At 49.0% G+C, this 16,347-nt stretch overlaps 1 protein-coding gene across 1 annotated transcript; it reads right to left on the bottom strand.

Annotated features, from left to right (window-relative positions):
* Window positions 1-9,832: 9,832 nt before the first annotated feature.
* LOC117038514 (mucin-16-like) lies at window positions 9,833-16,001 on the bottom strand. Its single transcript, XM_033135473.1, has 2 exons — window positions 13,324-16,001; window positions 9,833-10,063 (listed from the first exon to the last, which is right to left on the bottom strand). The coding sequence occupies exons 1-2, from the start codon at window positions 15,892-15,894 to the stop codon at window positions 9,833-9,835; spliced, it is 2,802 nt and encodes a 933-aa protein (XP_032991364.1). The 5' UTR covers window positions 15,895-16,001.
* Window positions 16,002-16,347: the final 346 nt, after the last annotated feature.

Genomic DNA, 16,347 nt, shown 5'->3' on the forward strand with positions numbered 1-16,347 from the left:
AGACCTTCTGGTTGTGTGATTTTCAGACACAACCATAGGGAATTACCTCAAGGATGTTAGTTAGCTTCAAAGAGGCCATATGTCCTCCCCACAGCAGACTTGGTGAACAGCCAATACACTGCATTCACTCAAGGGAGCCGTGGTCAGGTCTTGGGCCCTTTTTGACCAGCCTTGCTCTTCAGCTTGTCTGCATTCCCAGTGCAGGAGATTTCATTCCTAAGTCTCTTTAGCTGCAGTATTTCTCATGTGACTCTGCTGAGCTCTCCTGGTTTATCAGGGGGAGGAGAGGGAAATCTTTAGGACACTTTTTCCCCACTCTGACTCAGTACTGTTCCACTTCTAGCCTTTCACTTTCCCCTCCTTTTGACGCTTGGGTCCATAAAATATCAGGAGGCTGCTGTTCAAGGCCCCGCAACACTGAGACAATTCTTTGCTAATCCACCTGGTTTTCGAGCTACATGCCATTACGTGGGGAACTAGAACAGAGAGGAGTCGGTGCTTTCTTCAGTTTTATCTCTTGCTTATACTGTCACAGTGAACTATTAAGGGCTTGACTGTTGTTTTCATTTTTGGCTTGTCATTTTATTCAAGTACTCTAATACCTGGCAGCTCAGTACTCTGAGTCCAGTTCGGCTGAACTCTGGACAGATGTTATAATAGTTAAAGCATGTAACTAACAAAATTAGCAATTAGCAATAAAGAATTGCTTTTTTTTTTCCTTCACAGTGAAGGAAACCATCAACAAGACAAAAATGCAACCTACTGAATGGGAGCAGATGTTTGCAAATGATATATGTGATAAGGGGTTAATATCCAAAATATGTAATGAACTCATGGAACTCAATACCAAAAAACAATCCAATTAAAAATGGACAGACATCCTGAAGAGACATTTCTCTAAAGAGGACATACCCATGGCCAACAGACATATGAAAGATGCTCAATGTCAGTAATCGTCAGGGAAACGCAAGTTGAAACCACAGTGAGACATCACCTCACACCTGTCAGAACGGCTATTATCAACGAGACAACAAATACCAAGTGTTGGCGAGGATGTGGAGAAAAGGGAACCCCTGTGCACTGGTGGTAGGATTGCAGATTGGTGCAGCCACTATGAAAAACAGTATGGAGATTCCTTCAAAAATTAAAAACAGAACTACATTATGACCCAGACATTCCACTCCTGGGTATTTATTCAAAGAAAACAAAAACATTAATTTGAACAGATATGGTTGCCAGAGGGGAGGGGGTTTGGGGAGCTGGGTGTAAAAAGTGAAGGGATTAAGAAACACAAAGTGGTAGTTACAAAATAGTCACGGAGATGTAAAGTACAGAATAGAGAATCTAGTCAGCTATGTTGCAACAATTATGTATAGTGCCAGGTGGGTACTAGACTAATGAGGGGAACAGTGAATAAATTATATAAATATCTAACCAATATGCTGCACACCTGAAACTAATATAAAATAATAGTGAATATCAAATGTAACTGAAAAAAATAATTTAAAAAAAGAAAAGACATATGCACTCTAAGTTCACTGCAGGATTGCTGAATAGCCAAGATATGAAAGCAGCTTAGGTGTCCATCAATAGAAATATGAATAAAGAAGATGTCGTATGTATATATACAATGGACTATTAACTCGACCATAAAAAAGAATGAAATCTTGCCATTTGCAACATGAATGGACATAGTATTATGCTAAGTGGAATAAGTCAGTCAGAGAAAGACAGATACCCTACGATTTCACTTACATGTGGAATTTAAAAAACAAAATAAATGAACAAACAGAACAAAACAGAAACAAATGCATAAATACAGAGAGCAAACTGATGGTTGCCAGAGAGGAAGGGGGTGGGGGTTGGGCGGAAAAAGGGAAGAGGATTAAGAAGCACAAACTTCCAGTTTGTAGAATAAGTCATGGGGATGTCAAGTCCTGCACAGAGAATAGAGTCAATAATACGAGTATCGTAATGCTTGCACGGTGATGGGTGGTTGCTAGATTTATTGTTGTGCTCACTCTATAAATATTGAATCACTGTGTTCTACATCTGAAACTAACATAGTACTGTATTTCAACTATAATTAAACATAATTAGTTAATTATTTTTCTAAAAGAATTGCTTTTTTCCTTCAACATGCCCTGTTACTTATTATCTTGCACACTCATATCTGGGATGGAGAAAAGTAGATTCTGACTGACAGGTACTGAATTTGGGCTCCATGCTATAGAAGTCACTCAATTGTAAGAGAAAAATAGAAAGACCCTAATGGAAAAAATAGAACCAGAAAGCAGATTCCTGACAATTCTCTCTTCTCCCATTCAATCATGTCCACCAAAGCTCAGAACCAGCAGGGCAAAGGAATTCAGGAACAGGTGGTCCTTACTTGTAAATGGAGTGGATTCGTCAGGGACTGGAGCAGATCTGGGCTGCATGTCAGGGAAGCTCTCCTTGGTGGCTGGACTCTCAGCTATGCCAGATGTGGTAGCCTTGGGTGGTTCACTCCTGCCCACCAATGTGGTGACGTTCGCAGAGGTTGTGTCCGGAGTCCCATCCTCTCCTGCAGCACTGCTCAGGGACCAGGACAAGTCTTCTGGGGAACCCGTGCCTGCCAAAGCCGTGGTTTTCTGGGACTGAATGTTTGTGGATGATGTGGATGGTATCAGTCCTGAGGCAGGAGGAGAAGGGACCACTCTGGGTTCCCTTGCTTCAGAGAAACTGGAAGAAGGTGAGATTGAGCTGGGGGAAAACAATGGGGAAGACAGATATCCGGTTTCTGCTTCCAAGGAAGGGCTTCTCCCCGACAGAGTCTCTGGACCTCTTCTCACAGGAATAGTCATCTCTGAGAGTGGAAAGCTCTGAATCAAAGCCACGGTTGTCCCTTCCTGGGAAGCTGGGGTTGTTTTATTCAGAGTAAGTGCACCCTCAGGTGTAGCCCTAGAGGGACCTGTTGGTGTGGTTAAGGTAAGGTGTGAAGATTCTGTCATGGGAGAGGAGGTAAAAGAGTTGGTGTTGGTTCCTTTGGAGATATCAGGTGTCCCCAAGGATGGAGTGGGGCTTGAGCCAGATATTCTGTCAGAAGTGAACTCAGTCCTGGTGACCTCAGTAGTAGAAGCACTGGACACTCGAGAAGAGACAGTGTTTCCATCTGTCACTGAGCTGGAATCCTTGGAATTACTGGTCTCTCTCAGTCCAGAGGTTTGAGTGGAAGCAGGGTCTTCCCAAGACACAGGATATGTGGATAATGATGGAGACACACTGGTGGTGTCTACAGTGGAGGCGGCAACCATTGGAGAGAAGGTCTTGTGTGACTCTGAGTATGCGGGGGCCGAGGAAGGTGGCCCGGAGCCAAAGCAGGTATCACAATGAGTAGTCACTGCTGCATCTGCCGAAGCATTTGTCTCTGTGTCTGTGGTGGTCTTGGAAGTGGCCAATCTATCGTGTGAGCTGTTCATCAAGAGTGGAGGTGTAGTGGTTCCAGATTCCATGTTTGTGGCCATGAGATCGGTGGTCGTCAGTGGTCCAGGAAACTGAGTGAGCTCACTGATGGTCCCTAGTGAGATGGGAGAGATCGATGTCATCTCTGGGGTCAGTTGTGTGGCCGCGGTTGTCTGTACCTCACCTCTAGAGATAGGTGAATCTGTCATCTCAGATCTAGGAGCCTTTACACTCTGTCCCTGGGCACTTGAATTGAGGGTTACAGTTCCTACTGTGGATGTGGTCTCTCTGGGAAGAGTAACTGAGACTGTGGATTTCTGTCTTGAGGTTGAATTCATGGTGGGAGACAACACAGAACTCCGCTCTGGCTCTCTGCTGGTGAGCAGTAGCTTTCCTGTGACAGACACTTCAGTGTGACCGGCTGTTTGACGCAAGGCGGCCCCACCTGTCATGGCCCCTGTAGGGGACGGCAGCAGTAAGATGGATGAGCTATCACTGGGCCCTAAGGTGAGTTCTTGGGATCTTGTGGCTCCCACATGAATCGAATCTGTTACAGATGCTGAAGACACAGATCTTCTAGTAGCCGAGGTTACCGTAGACACATCATGCATTAAAGTGGGCGGGGAGGAATGTACATCAGTCTGTGTGCTTGACTTCTCAGAAGAAATAAAGGAAATAGGGAGAACAGTTGTTTCAGGGCTTTGGGGAGTCAAGTTTGTATCTGAAATCTTACGGAATGAGGTGCTCAGCCCCTGGTCATCAGAAAAAGTTGCAATGGGAGCAGATAGAGTTGTGTCCCCTGGACTGAAAGTGTCCAGTCTTGGGCTGGCCTCAGTGATTCCACCTGAATATGAGGAGGGCAGGGTGGCCAGACTAGTTCCAGTGGAAGCCGAGGAACGGTGAGGAGAGCCTGTCGCAGTGGCCAGTGCTGAGGAAGAAAGTGTCCTTGCTGTAGAAGGGACTCTGGGCAAGCCAGTGACAGGAAAGTGGGCAGCTGTGTCTGTGACAGTCCATGAAGAGGTCCCCACTGTTTGGGTGCCACCTGTGGTCCAGACTCTCCTCTCTGGGCTAGGCATTATCGCTGCTCTTGTTCCCCTGGGGCTGGAGGTAACGGCCTCCAGAGTGAGGGCCCTCTCCTTGCTCGTTGGTCCTCCAAGGGATGATGTCACAGAAAGGGCTCTGGGTGGAGATGTAGTGTCAGTGGCCTCCGCTCTTGACAGGGCCTCAGACTTGGGGCCTCCTAAAGGGGAGGAGCCAGTTTTCCCTCTTGTCACACTGATGAGGCTCATAGTGGCTGAGCCATCTGACTCATCAGAAGTCCAGGGTCCTGTTGGAGTAATAGGGGTTCTAGGGGTGGTCACAGCTGTGTCTGCGGTCGCAGAGGAGGCACTCAGCGTCAGGTCCCTTCCAGATGTACGCTCTGACCACGGGCTCGCAGATGAATAAGACTTACCCACAGGTCCCCGTGTCTGTCGTTCGGCTGTCACTGTCGTTTTGCTCAGGGCAGTGGAAGGAATGACTGCGGTGCTGACCCATGTCATGCTTCTAAGTTCAGATGTATCTGTCACTGAGCTTGTGGTTCCCGTGGGGATTGTAACGAGGCCTCCTGCAGAGCCTGGAAGGCCAGTGGAAGATGTGCTCGAAGGGACATGTGTGTCCACTGTGGTCCCCCCGGTGGAGCCAAGCCACGCGGACAAGTCCATTTCAGTTGTCTGAGGCGTCAGAACTGGGCTGACATGCTGCACATTTCCTGTGAGGCCTGGGGGAGTTGACTCTGAGAGGGGGGAGGACACCGTTCCTCTTAGCTGCCTGGTCCCTTCTAGTGTCCCAGAGCCTGGGCTGACCCAAGCCTCAGCTGGATATGGGGAGTGTGGCATCCTATCTGTAGCTACCACCATTTCTGTAGAGGATTCTGCAGGCACCATGGTTCCTGTGGGCAGGTGAGCGAGTCTGATGCTGCCACTCCCCGTGACCATGGACAGACGGGTGGCCGGTCCCACGGTGGTCTCCACGGGAGCAGTCTGTGTTAGAGGTTCCCTAAGAGAAGTTTGCACAGGGGTCCCAGTCTCGTGGCTGCCGCTGGGCTGCTGCTGCAAGCTTGGGTTTCTGATATTTTCAGAGGTTCCTGGGCTTCCGGTGGGCAGACCTGCGACTGAAACAGCTCTTGAGTTAGGAAGTTTGCAAAGAGGTGAAAAAGAGGTTTCTTCTGGTTTGGATTCTCCTTCCTCCCTTTTTACAAATCAGTTGGACATGCCGTCTCCTCCTCTAAATGGCAGGAATTCCATTGTCCAGCCGTGTGTCCAATGGTGGGACACAGGCTTGGTCTATAACGAGCTCACAGAGCTCATGTTGGTACCGTGAGTTTCTATCTCCATGTGGCCTCCATGTGGACCTTTGTACCACGTCTCATGTCTTAGTGAAGCGTAAAGAGTCCGCCCAGGAACAGAGGAAAACCCCTCCCTTCCTTTGCTCCATTTTTCATCCTTGAGCTCATGTTTTAATCAATCTATTTTAGTCTGACATCTGCCTTTCTCCCCTAAACCTCAGAACTGTGAGCCTAATTGAAAAGTAGCTCTGGGCCTTGGTTTTAACAGGTTAGGAGAAGAGGTAGACCCAGGTCTCTTACTTCCTGTATGTTTTCATATTCTTTCACCTCTCTCATCCAGAAAGGACAGAACCGTTTCCTTACAGCCCAGAAGGACATGCCAAACTACTGCTTTCAGGAATCAGGACAGCTGTACTCGTCACCTTAAGTACCGCAAGTGGGTATCCCCTCTCATCTGTGCGCCCCGTGTTACAAGCCATAACAATGGATGATAACTGTTCCCCTTATATTGTAATCACCTCAGCGGTGACTTATCCCATAGAATAAACCTGTGACATCCCAGGCTTGCCTTTCCCTGCTCATGGCAATCCCTGACCTCAGTCAGGATGCCTGACTTAGGAAGGACCTTCATAAGCAGTCAGCTGATTGGTAGAGACGTCTGTCTGTCCCTAAGGCCTCAGTGATTGACTCTTGAACTTGCAAATTACTAAGTAAGAGCACTGCATATTAGAAGTCAATAAATCTCCCCCCAAAATTATTATCAACAGCCTCTGGGTACAACAGCAGAAAGTTATGATTACTGAGGTCTGACAATTAAGTTCGCGAGCTTGTTGCAAGGATGTTGTTAACCTTTTTTGATATAAGAGGGATTATTCATTATGAATTTGTACCAACTGGGCAAACAGTTAGCCAAGTATCACTATTTGGAAGTGCTGAAAAGGCTGCATGAAAAAGTTAGACGACTTGAACTTTTCACCAACAATTCATGGCTCTTGCATCACGACAATGCACCAGCTCACACAGCACTGTCTGTGAGGGAGTTTTTAGCGATTAAATGAATTACTGTATTGGAACACCCTCCCTATTCACCTGATCTGGCCCCCAGTAACTTTTTTTTTACCCAAAGATAAAGGAAATTTTGAAAGGATGATATTTTGATTTCATTCAGAACATCAAGGGTAATACGATGACAGCTCTGATGGCTATTCCAGAAAAAGGGTTCCAAAATTGCTTTGAAGGGTGGACTAGGCACTGGCGTTGGTGCATAGCTTCCCAAGGGGAGTGCTTCGAAGGTGACCGCAGTGATATTCAGCAATGAGGCGTGTAGCACTTTTTCTAGGGTTAGTTCATGGACGTAATTGTCAGACCTTCGTATCTACCAGAACCTGGGACCTGGGCAATTAATGATTTTACTCCAGAGACCAAGAGAAAAGACTCAAGCATAGTGTACACAGATGGGCATACATACCCAGACTAACGGCAGTCACCAGAGACGAGACGTCACCCACTGACCCTGTGGTGCCTCCGTGGGGTCCCTCACTCAGCTCCATGCTGGTGGTTGCCACAGACTCCTTAAGCCCTGGAGGAAAAGGGACAAAAGGATCATCCCAGCATTCCTTCAAAATGTGTGTCCATGAGAAATTCTCTCACCAGACACTGGCTCAGCAATGTCCTCATCTGTATCTGAGACGACATAGTGCATAAAATCATTCTCTTGTTGGCATGAAATCAAACCCATAAAATGACCTGGATCAGTATTATCGAAGAGCTTCCTGTTGATGGCAGGACTGCTAAATTTATTGGTTTCAAGCAGAAACAGTTGGTAACATTCTATCTCCATCACTTATAATATGTGACTTCACAATTGGTTAATTTTTCGTTCCCATATTTGAACTCTCTGTAATTAAAATCATGACATCATGAATTATTCTATCATATTAGTTAACATACATATGCAAATAATGTCTTGATTACTCACTTCATCATTTACTTTTATCATTTTTTTACAATTATTATCATGCACACGTCATATGTGGGAAGGGGAAACATAGGCTTTGACTGAAGGAACTGAGTTTTGGCTCATACACGCTGGAAATATCAGTAGTTACATAGAGAGAGAATGATCCTACTAGATATGTGGTAGGTTGGTGCAAAGGGAATTGCGGTTTTTGCAATTGAAAATAATTGCAAAAAAAAAAATAATTGCAAAAACCGCAATTCCCTTTGCACCAACCTAATAGAAAAGGGGCATCTCGGAAAGAATTTTCTCTTCTCCTCATTCAGTTGTATCTAGCAAACCTCAGAACCCCAAAGCAAAGGAAGTCAGGAACTAGGTTCTTGCTTGTAAATGGGATGGAGTTATCAGGAGCTGGGACTGAGCTGGGCTCTCCATGTGGGCTGCTCTCTTTGGTGGCTGTAGTCTCAGCTAGGCCATATGTGACAGCCGCTGGTGGCCTGGCCACTGATGTGGTGATAGCCATCTCAGGGGTCTTACCGTCTTCTGTAGCTGTGCTCGGGTACCAGGAGGAATCTTCTGGGGTGCTAGTGCCTGGTGAAGCTGGGCTTTTCTGGGACTGAATGTGTGTGAATGATGAGGATGGTGTCAGCCCTGAGGCAGGCGGAGAACTGAGGGCTCTGGATTTCTCTACTTTGGAGGAGATAAAAGAAGCTGAGGTTGAGCTTAGGACAGGTACCAGGGGAGAGAGGGATTTGGTCTGTTCTTCCAAGAAAGGTCGTGTCTGTGACTGATCCTTCAGACCTGTGCTCATAGGCATGCTCGTCTCTGAGAGTGAAAAACCCTGAGTCTCAACAGAGGGTGTCCCTTCCCAGGAGGCTGTGGCCGTGGAGTCCTGAGGGAGAGTCCTCTTTGTGATAGCACTAGATGGACTTGGTGTGGTGAAAGTCTTGTGTGAAGAACCTGCCGTGGGAGGGGAGGTAGAACGGGTGCTGTCGGTTCCTATAGAAACGTCAGTGCCACGCACTGACTGAGTAAAGTCTGGGCCAGACGTCCTGTCAGAGGAAGTGGACTCAGTCCTGGTGACTTCTGCACTGGACACTTGGGAAAAGACCATGACTGTGTCTGTGGCTTTGCTGAAATCCTGAAAAGTGCTGGTCTCCCTGAGTCCATGTGTCTGTGAGGAAACAGGCTCTGTGTTCGTCCTTGCAGATTTAGGGACAGGAGAGGTCACAGAGCCAATGCTGATGGGCTCCGTGGTGAAAGCAGTAACCACTGGTGGTGTGATCGTGTGTGATTCCGAGTGGGTAGGGGCAGAACGTAGATCAGCTCCAGAACTTGTTGCCCACTTGGTGGATATCACTGCATCTGTGGAAGGATGAATTTCCTCCGTGCCTGTGGTGTCTGTGGTGGTCTCAGAATCAGCCAGTGTCTCCATGGAGGTGTTGATCCGAGTTGGAGATGAACTGTTCCCAGTTTCTGTGCTCACACCCACCAGAGAAGTGGGTTTCACTAGCTCAGCTGAGTGAGTGACTCCACTCAGGAGCCCCAAAGAGCTGGCGGAGACTCGTCCCGTGTCAGTGGTCATTGGAGTCGTGGAGGCTGTGTGTGTCTCCCTCTTAGAAATGGGTGAAGCTGTCATCCTCACTGCAGGAGGCTTTAGGCTGTATCCCTTGGAACTTGTACTCAGAGTTAGAGTCACTTCAGGAGGGGTCATGACTGCCGGGGCTGAGGATTCCTGTATTGAGAGGGATGGGCTGGTTTCAGGCTCCAACATGGGTTCCTGGGAATTTGTGTCTCTCTGAGTCATTGAACTGGTGACAGGTGCTGCTGATGAATATTCTCTAGTTGTCAAGTTCAAGGTAGAAGCAGAGTCAGGAAGAGAAGTGGGAAAGGAGTCATTTCTGTCAGCCCGTGTGCCTGGCTTCTCAGAAGAAGGAATGGAAACATGGAGTGTCGTTAGTTCAGGGCTTTGGGGAGTCTGGTTTATACCTGAAGTCTCAGGAAATGAGGTGATCGTCTGCTCATTGTCCAAAGATGTTGTGATGGGATAAGATGCAGCCGTGTCCACTGGACTCAAAGTTCTCACACTTGTGCTGACCTCAATGACTCTAGCTGAAGAAGCAGTTAGTGGGGTGTCCAGACTGGTTGCAGGGAAAGCGGTAGGATGTTGGGTAGAGCCGGGTGCAGTGATTGTTGCCGAGAAAGAATGTGTCTTTCTTGTAGAACTGGCCTTGGGCAAATCTGTAACGTGTAAGTTGGCAGCTGTGTCTGGGACAGTCCCCGGGGTCGTAGACCCTGAGGCCTGGGCACTGTCCGTGGTGCTGAAACTCTCCTCCAGGCTAGGCAGGATTAGGGGACGTGAGCTTGTCCCCCACTGCCTTTTGTTTGTGACAGCTGAAGGGGGAGCTTTATAGCCACCCCAACGCGTCATGCTAGTCAGAGATGAAGACTTAGATGGAATCCCGGGTGACGAGGCAGCTTCTGTGATGAAGTTATGACTCTTTGGCTCCTCTGACGGAGATATTACAAGTGTAGAGGAGGCGGGTTTTCCTTCTGAGGCACTGCGGAAGCTCGTGGTGGGTTGGCCATGCTGTGAAGTAGATAGGGACATACTTGTCTCTGCTTCTGCACTTGAAGGCTCATAATGACCTGTGGAAATATGTGAAGTTAGTATTACTTCTGCTTCTATATTTCCATGTGCCAATGTTTTTCTAAACGTCCCCAAACTAAGGGAAGCCCTCCTGTCTTCAGCAGTAACTGAAGCACTATTGATCTTGGACCCCAAAGTACTGATTTTATCTACAGTTGTTGTGTGTGTCGGGTATTTAGGTGTCTGAACTGCTGGTGTTACCATGTTTCTGGTTGCAGCTGTGGCTGCAGGGCCAGCACGGGACTTGGACACAGAGATTGGCCAAGAGATTGTTACCTGGGATAATAGTGTTTCTTTCGCAGGAGGCATTTCTGGTAAAGAGATGCTCTGCCAGTGAGTGGTGTTGGCAGCTGTAACTGGGCTTGTCCCAGTGACCGGGAGAGAGGTAGTTATTGATCCACCAACGGGTGTGATCCCAGGGTATCCTCTGATGGCTTTTGTTGGTTGAATGCTGTCCACGGTTTTGACTTCTTCCTCAGGATTGCTCATAAAAATGGTGGTAAAGCTAGAAGAAGTGGCTTTGGTTTCTGTGCCAGAAACTGAGGCCTCAGTGGGAGCCACTGTTGCTGAAGCACCCTTAAGGGTTTCTTCTTCTTCCCCCATGTATGTCTCAGATGTGCAGGGGAGGGCTGAGCGAGTGATATAAATGGAGAAGCTCACAGGGCTTGACCTGCTGTCCAATCAGGTGATCTGAGTGAGATGATCTCATCATGAGTGGCTCCCAGTGTGCCTCTGTCCTTGGGGAAAGCACTGGGGACACGCTACCCTTCTGTGTCTGCTCTGCCTTTGCAAAGGGAGATGAATTAGGCAAAAACACAACGGGTGTAGTTGTTGTTGGAATTTTATGCAGAGCAGGGGAAGGCGGGGCAGGTGGACCAAAATCCACCCCTGTGATGGGCACAAGTTCCTTTGAGGCTGTGCCTCTGGTAGCACATTGGTTGGCTAAGAGTCAGTTCCTGGAACGCCAGCACCTAGACTTACGGAGGATGAAGTCAGAAGGGAATTGGTGCTCATCCCCGGCCCCTCCATGGGGTGAGTCCCAGGAGAGGAGAAATCAGTCCCCGGAGCATGAGTCCAAGGAGTGCTGGATCTCTCTCCAAAAGCTACACTTCTAGTTGTTAAGTCCAGGGAGGCAGAGGGGTAAGTCCCAAATGAATGACTGGTCCTTTCTGACACATTTGATCCAGGGGTAATATCCACCGGGGAAGTGACACGGAGGTTTCGTTCTGTACCCGTGGTCATGTCAGAGAATGACTCAGTTGGATCTGTGGCTCGGGAGGATAGGAAGACATTGTTTGGGATATTTGCTGTACTTCTGCCCTGTGAGAGCATTGAATGGAAAGGGGGCAGGTCTAGTGGGATACAGTGTGACGGCGACCTCCTTTTGTTCTTTAGTGGCTGTGGCCCCGTGGAGACTGGTGGGCCCCCAGAAGCCTGGAGTAGTGGATATCTCAGTAGTTCCTGTCATCTTTTGGGTGCAATTGGACAATTCTGTGACAGGATCATCTGCTTGTTTGAAAAGATGCAGAGGAGAATTCCTGCTTCTCCCGAGGAAATCTAGTCTGTAATTGTCCTCCCACCCTGCCCTTTATACCTGAAAAATGCCCCCATGATTTTCGGAAGTATTCATGGCTACAGTGAGGTTTTTATGAGTTTGTGCTAAGAGAACATTTAATAAAGCCCAATTCTGACAAAACTATGAGGATATTCTGCCCCTCCTTTTCTATGGCCCCTGCACCTTCTCCAGACCGCACCTTATTACCGAGTATCCATGGTGCTTCTTCCAGAATCTAAAAAGCATGACCATTTAATATTATTTTTAAGGGATTGGAGTATAATTTAATATCTCTCTTGTTTTTTTCCATCTTGGAGGCTCCTATTTGGCCTTTAAAGAGAAGTTAAATGCAGGAAAAGTAGGTTATAAAAATATTGGTCTGTCTCTAGGCCTCCATCACTTCTTCCTGAGAAGAGAGAACTGTTCCCTTTATGGAAAAACCTCCAGAACACAGAGTTAACTTTCTAATGGCGTCACACCCTCTAATATGGTAGCTCCTTCCCATTTAAGACCATTCCAGGAACCAGTCTTAGTCCTTCTTACCATGTTAGATTCAGACCTTTTCCAGTAAGAATCCTCTACTAATAAAAATCTCCCGAACACACAATGGTCTCTTGTGTTCTTGGAAATACTTAAGTCCCATATCGAGAAAGCAGAACAGAGAGACCAACATTTTTGAGGAGACATCCAGGCGGTACCAACTTCTCAGACTATTTCTAGTAGAAGGACAATTGATCAGAGAACAAACAACAAGGTTCTTAGAGACAAATTTAAATGGCAGCCATCATACCTGCAGAGTAAACTGATGTCACATGTGTTGAAGGGTCACTTTTCAGCCATAAGGAACTTTCATACACGGGGATGTCCCTACCTCAGGACCACAGTACTCCCTGACCAGAAGTCTTACCTCTGCTGGTGGGGGCCCGTGACAGCGGAGACGTGGATGTCCAGGCGGACTCTCTCTTGGACTCAGAAGAAGTCAATGCCCCTGAGGGGGTTCTAGCCAGGCCAGTCTCTACTCCCGGGCTGGTGTGCCCTGTCCCTGTGCTTCCTGAGGAGGAAATAGTCTCAGGAGACGTGTGGCTTGTCTGTGCCTGAAAGTTGGGGAATGCTTCTGAAGAGACCCAGGTTGGGGATGTGGGATCTAGGGAAGAAGCCCTGGGCCCTGCTCGGGTGGGCCGATCAAAAGGAGCAGGACTGTTGCTAATGGGGTGGGGGGTGTGACTAGAGGGATTTATTTCCCCTTCAGAAGACGCGCTGGCTGAGCTTGTCCCTGCATGCTCCCAAATACCCGTGGAAAATGTAGTCCTTGGGAGAGATTGGAGAGATCTTGTGCCTGGCAGGCCAGAGGCCAAAGAGAAAATTGACACTTTCTCAGTTGACATGTCCCTAACATTAGGGGAGAATGAGGGAGAGCCCGTGGTTTCTCCCATGGTGGGGGAAGTGACTGATGGAGTGGTCATCTCAGGGGACACAGAAGAAGAGGCTGAAGAAATGGATCCTGGCCCACCCCTCCTTATGGTCACTGATGACTCTGACCAGGGGCCACTGTGCCTTCCAGGAGTGGCTGTCTCTGAGGAAGCTGGGACCCCAGCAGCGTTTGGAGTCAAAGGCAGAGATGCATTCCACTTAGCAACTAAGTTGGTTCCCGGATCAACTGTGGTTCTTCCATGGTCAGATGTCGGTGTGAGCCTCCGGCTGGTTTCCACAGAGCGAACAGTGGCAGCAAGGCTCTGAACCTTTGTGGACCACTCTGGAGATGGGCTTGTCTTACCTGGAGACATGGAGCTGACGGGCTGTGAAGGCGTGGATCCTTTCCTGGATGCGTGAGGATTTAGGACCAAAGTCGTCAGCACTGCAGGAGATGTGGTCTCTGTAGAAGGAGGAGTCAAGGGAGGAAGTGGAGATGAACTCTTCCTGGCTTCTGTGCTGGAGAGGCCTGGAAAGCTAGATTCAGGCACATCCGTGCTGCGTTTAGTTGTGACACCTATGGTCGTCGTGTCTAAGGATGAATAAATCAACGAGATGGATGCACTTGGTTTGGGGCTTACGGTGAGATCTTGGGAGGCAGTGGCTGGAAGGGGAGTTAAGTCCTCAGCTGTACCCGAAAATCTGAATTCTTCTCGGTGCTGGACCAAAGTAGTTGAATCTGTATTCTGGAGAGCACTGGTATCTACTCCTGGCTTGGAAAGTTTGTGAGGAGGTATGGACACACGTGGAAAAGTAGCAAATGTCTTGGATGAACTTGGACTTGAAACATCAGGGACGATCTCTTCTGTTGAACTGGTATTCAGCCGTGTTTCCGTGGTGGGAGATGTAGTGAGCGCCCACAGCCAAGAAGTAATTGTGTTGTGTGCAGTGGTAGTGAGGGCCAAGGATTCACCCGGCGCATCCGAGGTCGGCTCTGAGGTGCTGCTTCCAGTGGTGGAGGAGGTGGAAACGTCTACAGAGCCCGGTGCTGGAGCTGACTGTGTCTCAGATGCAGGACTTGTGTCTGGGGATCGCGTGGAGTGTTCAACTGCGTCTGTGCTTGTCCATGCTATCGTGGCCGGGCTAGCGGGATAGGGTATCTTTAGAGTTTCCAAACCTTCAGGGTGAGTAGCTGCACTGGTGGCCTCCGTTCTTGGAGACCTGTCTGTGGTTCTGAGCTCCTGTATGGCATGGGATAAAGAGAGGCGAGCTGAACTTGGAACGTGGGGGTAGCGAGTGGCGGTGGAGGCCCAGGAACCACTGGTGCTTGCCTCTCTGGGAACCGACATCTCAGATTGGGACCCAGAAGAGTGAGAAACATCCTTGGTCTCCATTTTCGCTATTGATACAGGAGTGGTGGTCTCCACGAAGGGGGGTGTCGGGAGTGGGGAAGATCCAGCTAAAGCTGTGCTGTGTGCCCTGAGGCTGACGCTGGATATGTTTGTTGATTCCGGGGAGGTGCTGAGCGGAGGGAATCTCCTTTCCGACAACTCCGTCGATGGGGCTGGAGACAAAGGACCGCGGGGAACAGTGGTGCTTTCCCCTATATCAGCCCCTGTGGGGGTATTACTTAGTGACAGGGAAGTGATGGAAGGTGAGCTGGGCTTGTTCCACTTCCGTGGGTCATCTGCTTCCTTTATCATGCTTGTGGGGACGCTCTGGTTTGGAACTGTGGGGGTCACTGTAACTGGGGCAGCAGGAGCAGCAGGAGCAGGAGGTGAGGACAAACTGCTGAGCCAGTTGCTTCGAGCAGAGCCAGGCTCAGGAAATGAGCGAACTGCAACCGTTTGTGAAGGCAGCGGTTGGCTTACAGAAACTGGAATCCCTCCAGCGGTCGAACGATAGGGGGTATCAGGAAATGTGCCCACCAACTGGCTTTTCTTCTCTGGAGTGCTTGAGGCACCAGCACCCGTGGACTGAGATGGAGATACTGGGATTGGGACACGTTCCTTGGCCACGGTGACATCTGTAGAGGTCTCAGATGGAGATGTGCTTCCAGTGGGCAGGTGGCTTGTCCCCAACCTTCCTTCACTGTCATAGCCCCTTGTGGTTGTTAGGTTCGTGGAATCGGTAGAAGGAACAGTGGCTGGGCCACTCGTGCTTTCTGTTGCGAGTATGGCTGTGGACGGTTTCCTGAGAGAAGCTCTTGCCATAGAGCTGGTTGTTGGGGTAGTGAACCTAGTGACCCCCACAGTAGCAGGGAGAGGAGTGGCAGAGGCTGGAACAGTGCCTTGTGTTAAAGGTGAACCTGTGTCAAAATTGGGACTAGTCTCTGGCCAAGATGTGTTTCCAGGTGCAGAGGAATAATTAAAGGCGCCCGCGTCGGCCTGTGGGGTCGCTGCTACAGAAGGGAAAGCCCAGTTTCCAGGGCGGTGAGATGTGTTAGGAACGGCTGTGCTGGTGGAGTTCCTAACGGAGTCATGGCTTGTACCTCGGAGCCTGCTCAGTAGGTGGGATGGAGAAGAGAGAGCTGGAAGGGAAGTCGGGGTGTCCATGTTGGGAAAGTCGTGAGCGGGGCCAGAGGGGATGGCGAAGGGGGACTTTCCTCTGAAAGCAGAGGTCTCAGATTGAGACACAGACGGCCTCAAAGTTTCCTTTGATTCATCTCCAGGAATCAATAGATGGGTGTTGGTCACTACTGAGGTGGAGTGGCTAGATGGAGAAAATGTGGTATTTATTCCAGAAACACTGGCAAAGCTGGCATTTCTAGGACCACCTGACCATTCAGAAGCCCCAGTCCTGGCTGTGGGGACGCTGGGTGGGCCTGTGGTGTCAGGAGATGTGCTAAAGGTGTGGACACTGCCTGCTGTCCCTTCTGCTGACGGAGCTGGACGGGCTTGAGGGGAAGCAGTACTTCTGACTCTCTCAGCACCTGTCGCTGCTTTGCTTAGTGTCATAGACAAAGGGACGTCTGAGTTGGGCTGAGGACTTCCTGTGATCTCAGGGGT

Source organism: Rhinolophus ferrumequinum, chromosome 18 (assembly GCF_004115265.2).
Source record: "Rhinolophus ferrumequinum isolate MPI-CBG mRhiFer1 chromosome 18, mRhiFer1_v1.p, whole genome shotgun sequence".
Lineage (NCBI taxonomy): Eukaryota > Metazoa > Chordata > Mammalia > Chiroptera > Rhinolophidae > Rhinolophus > Rhinolophus ferrumequinum.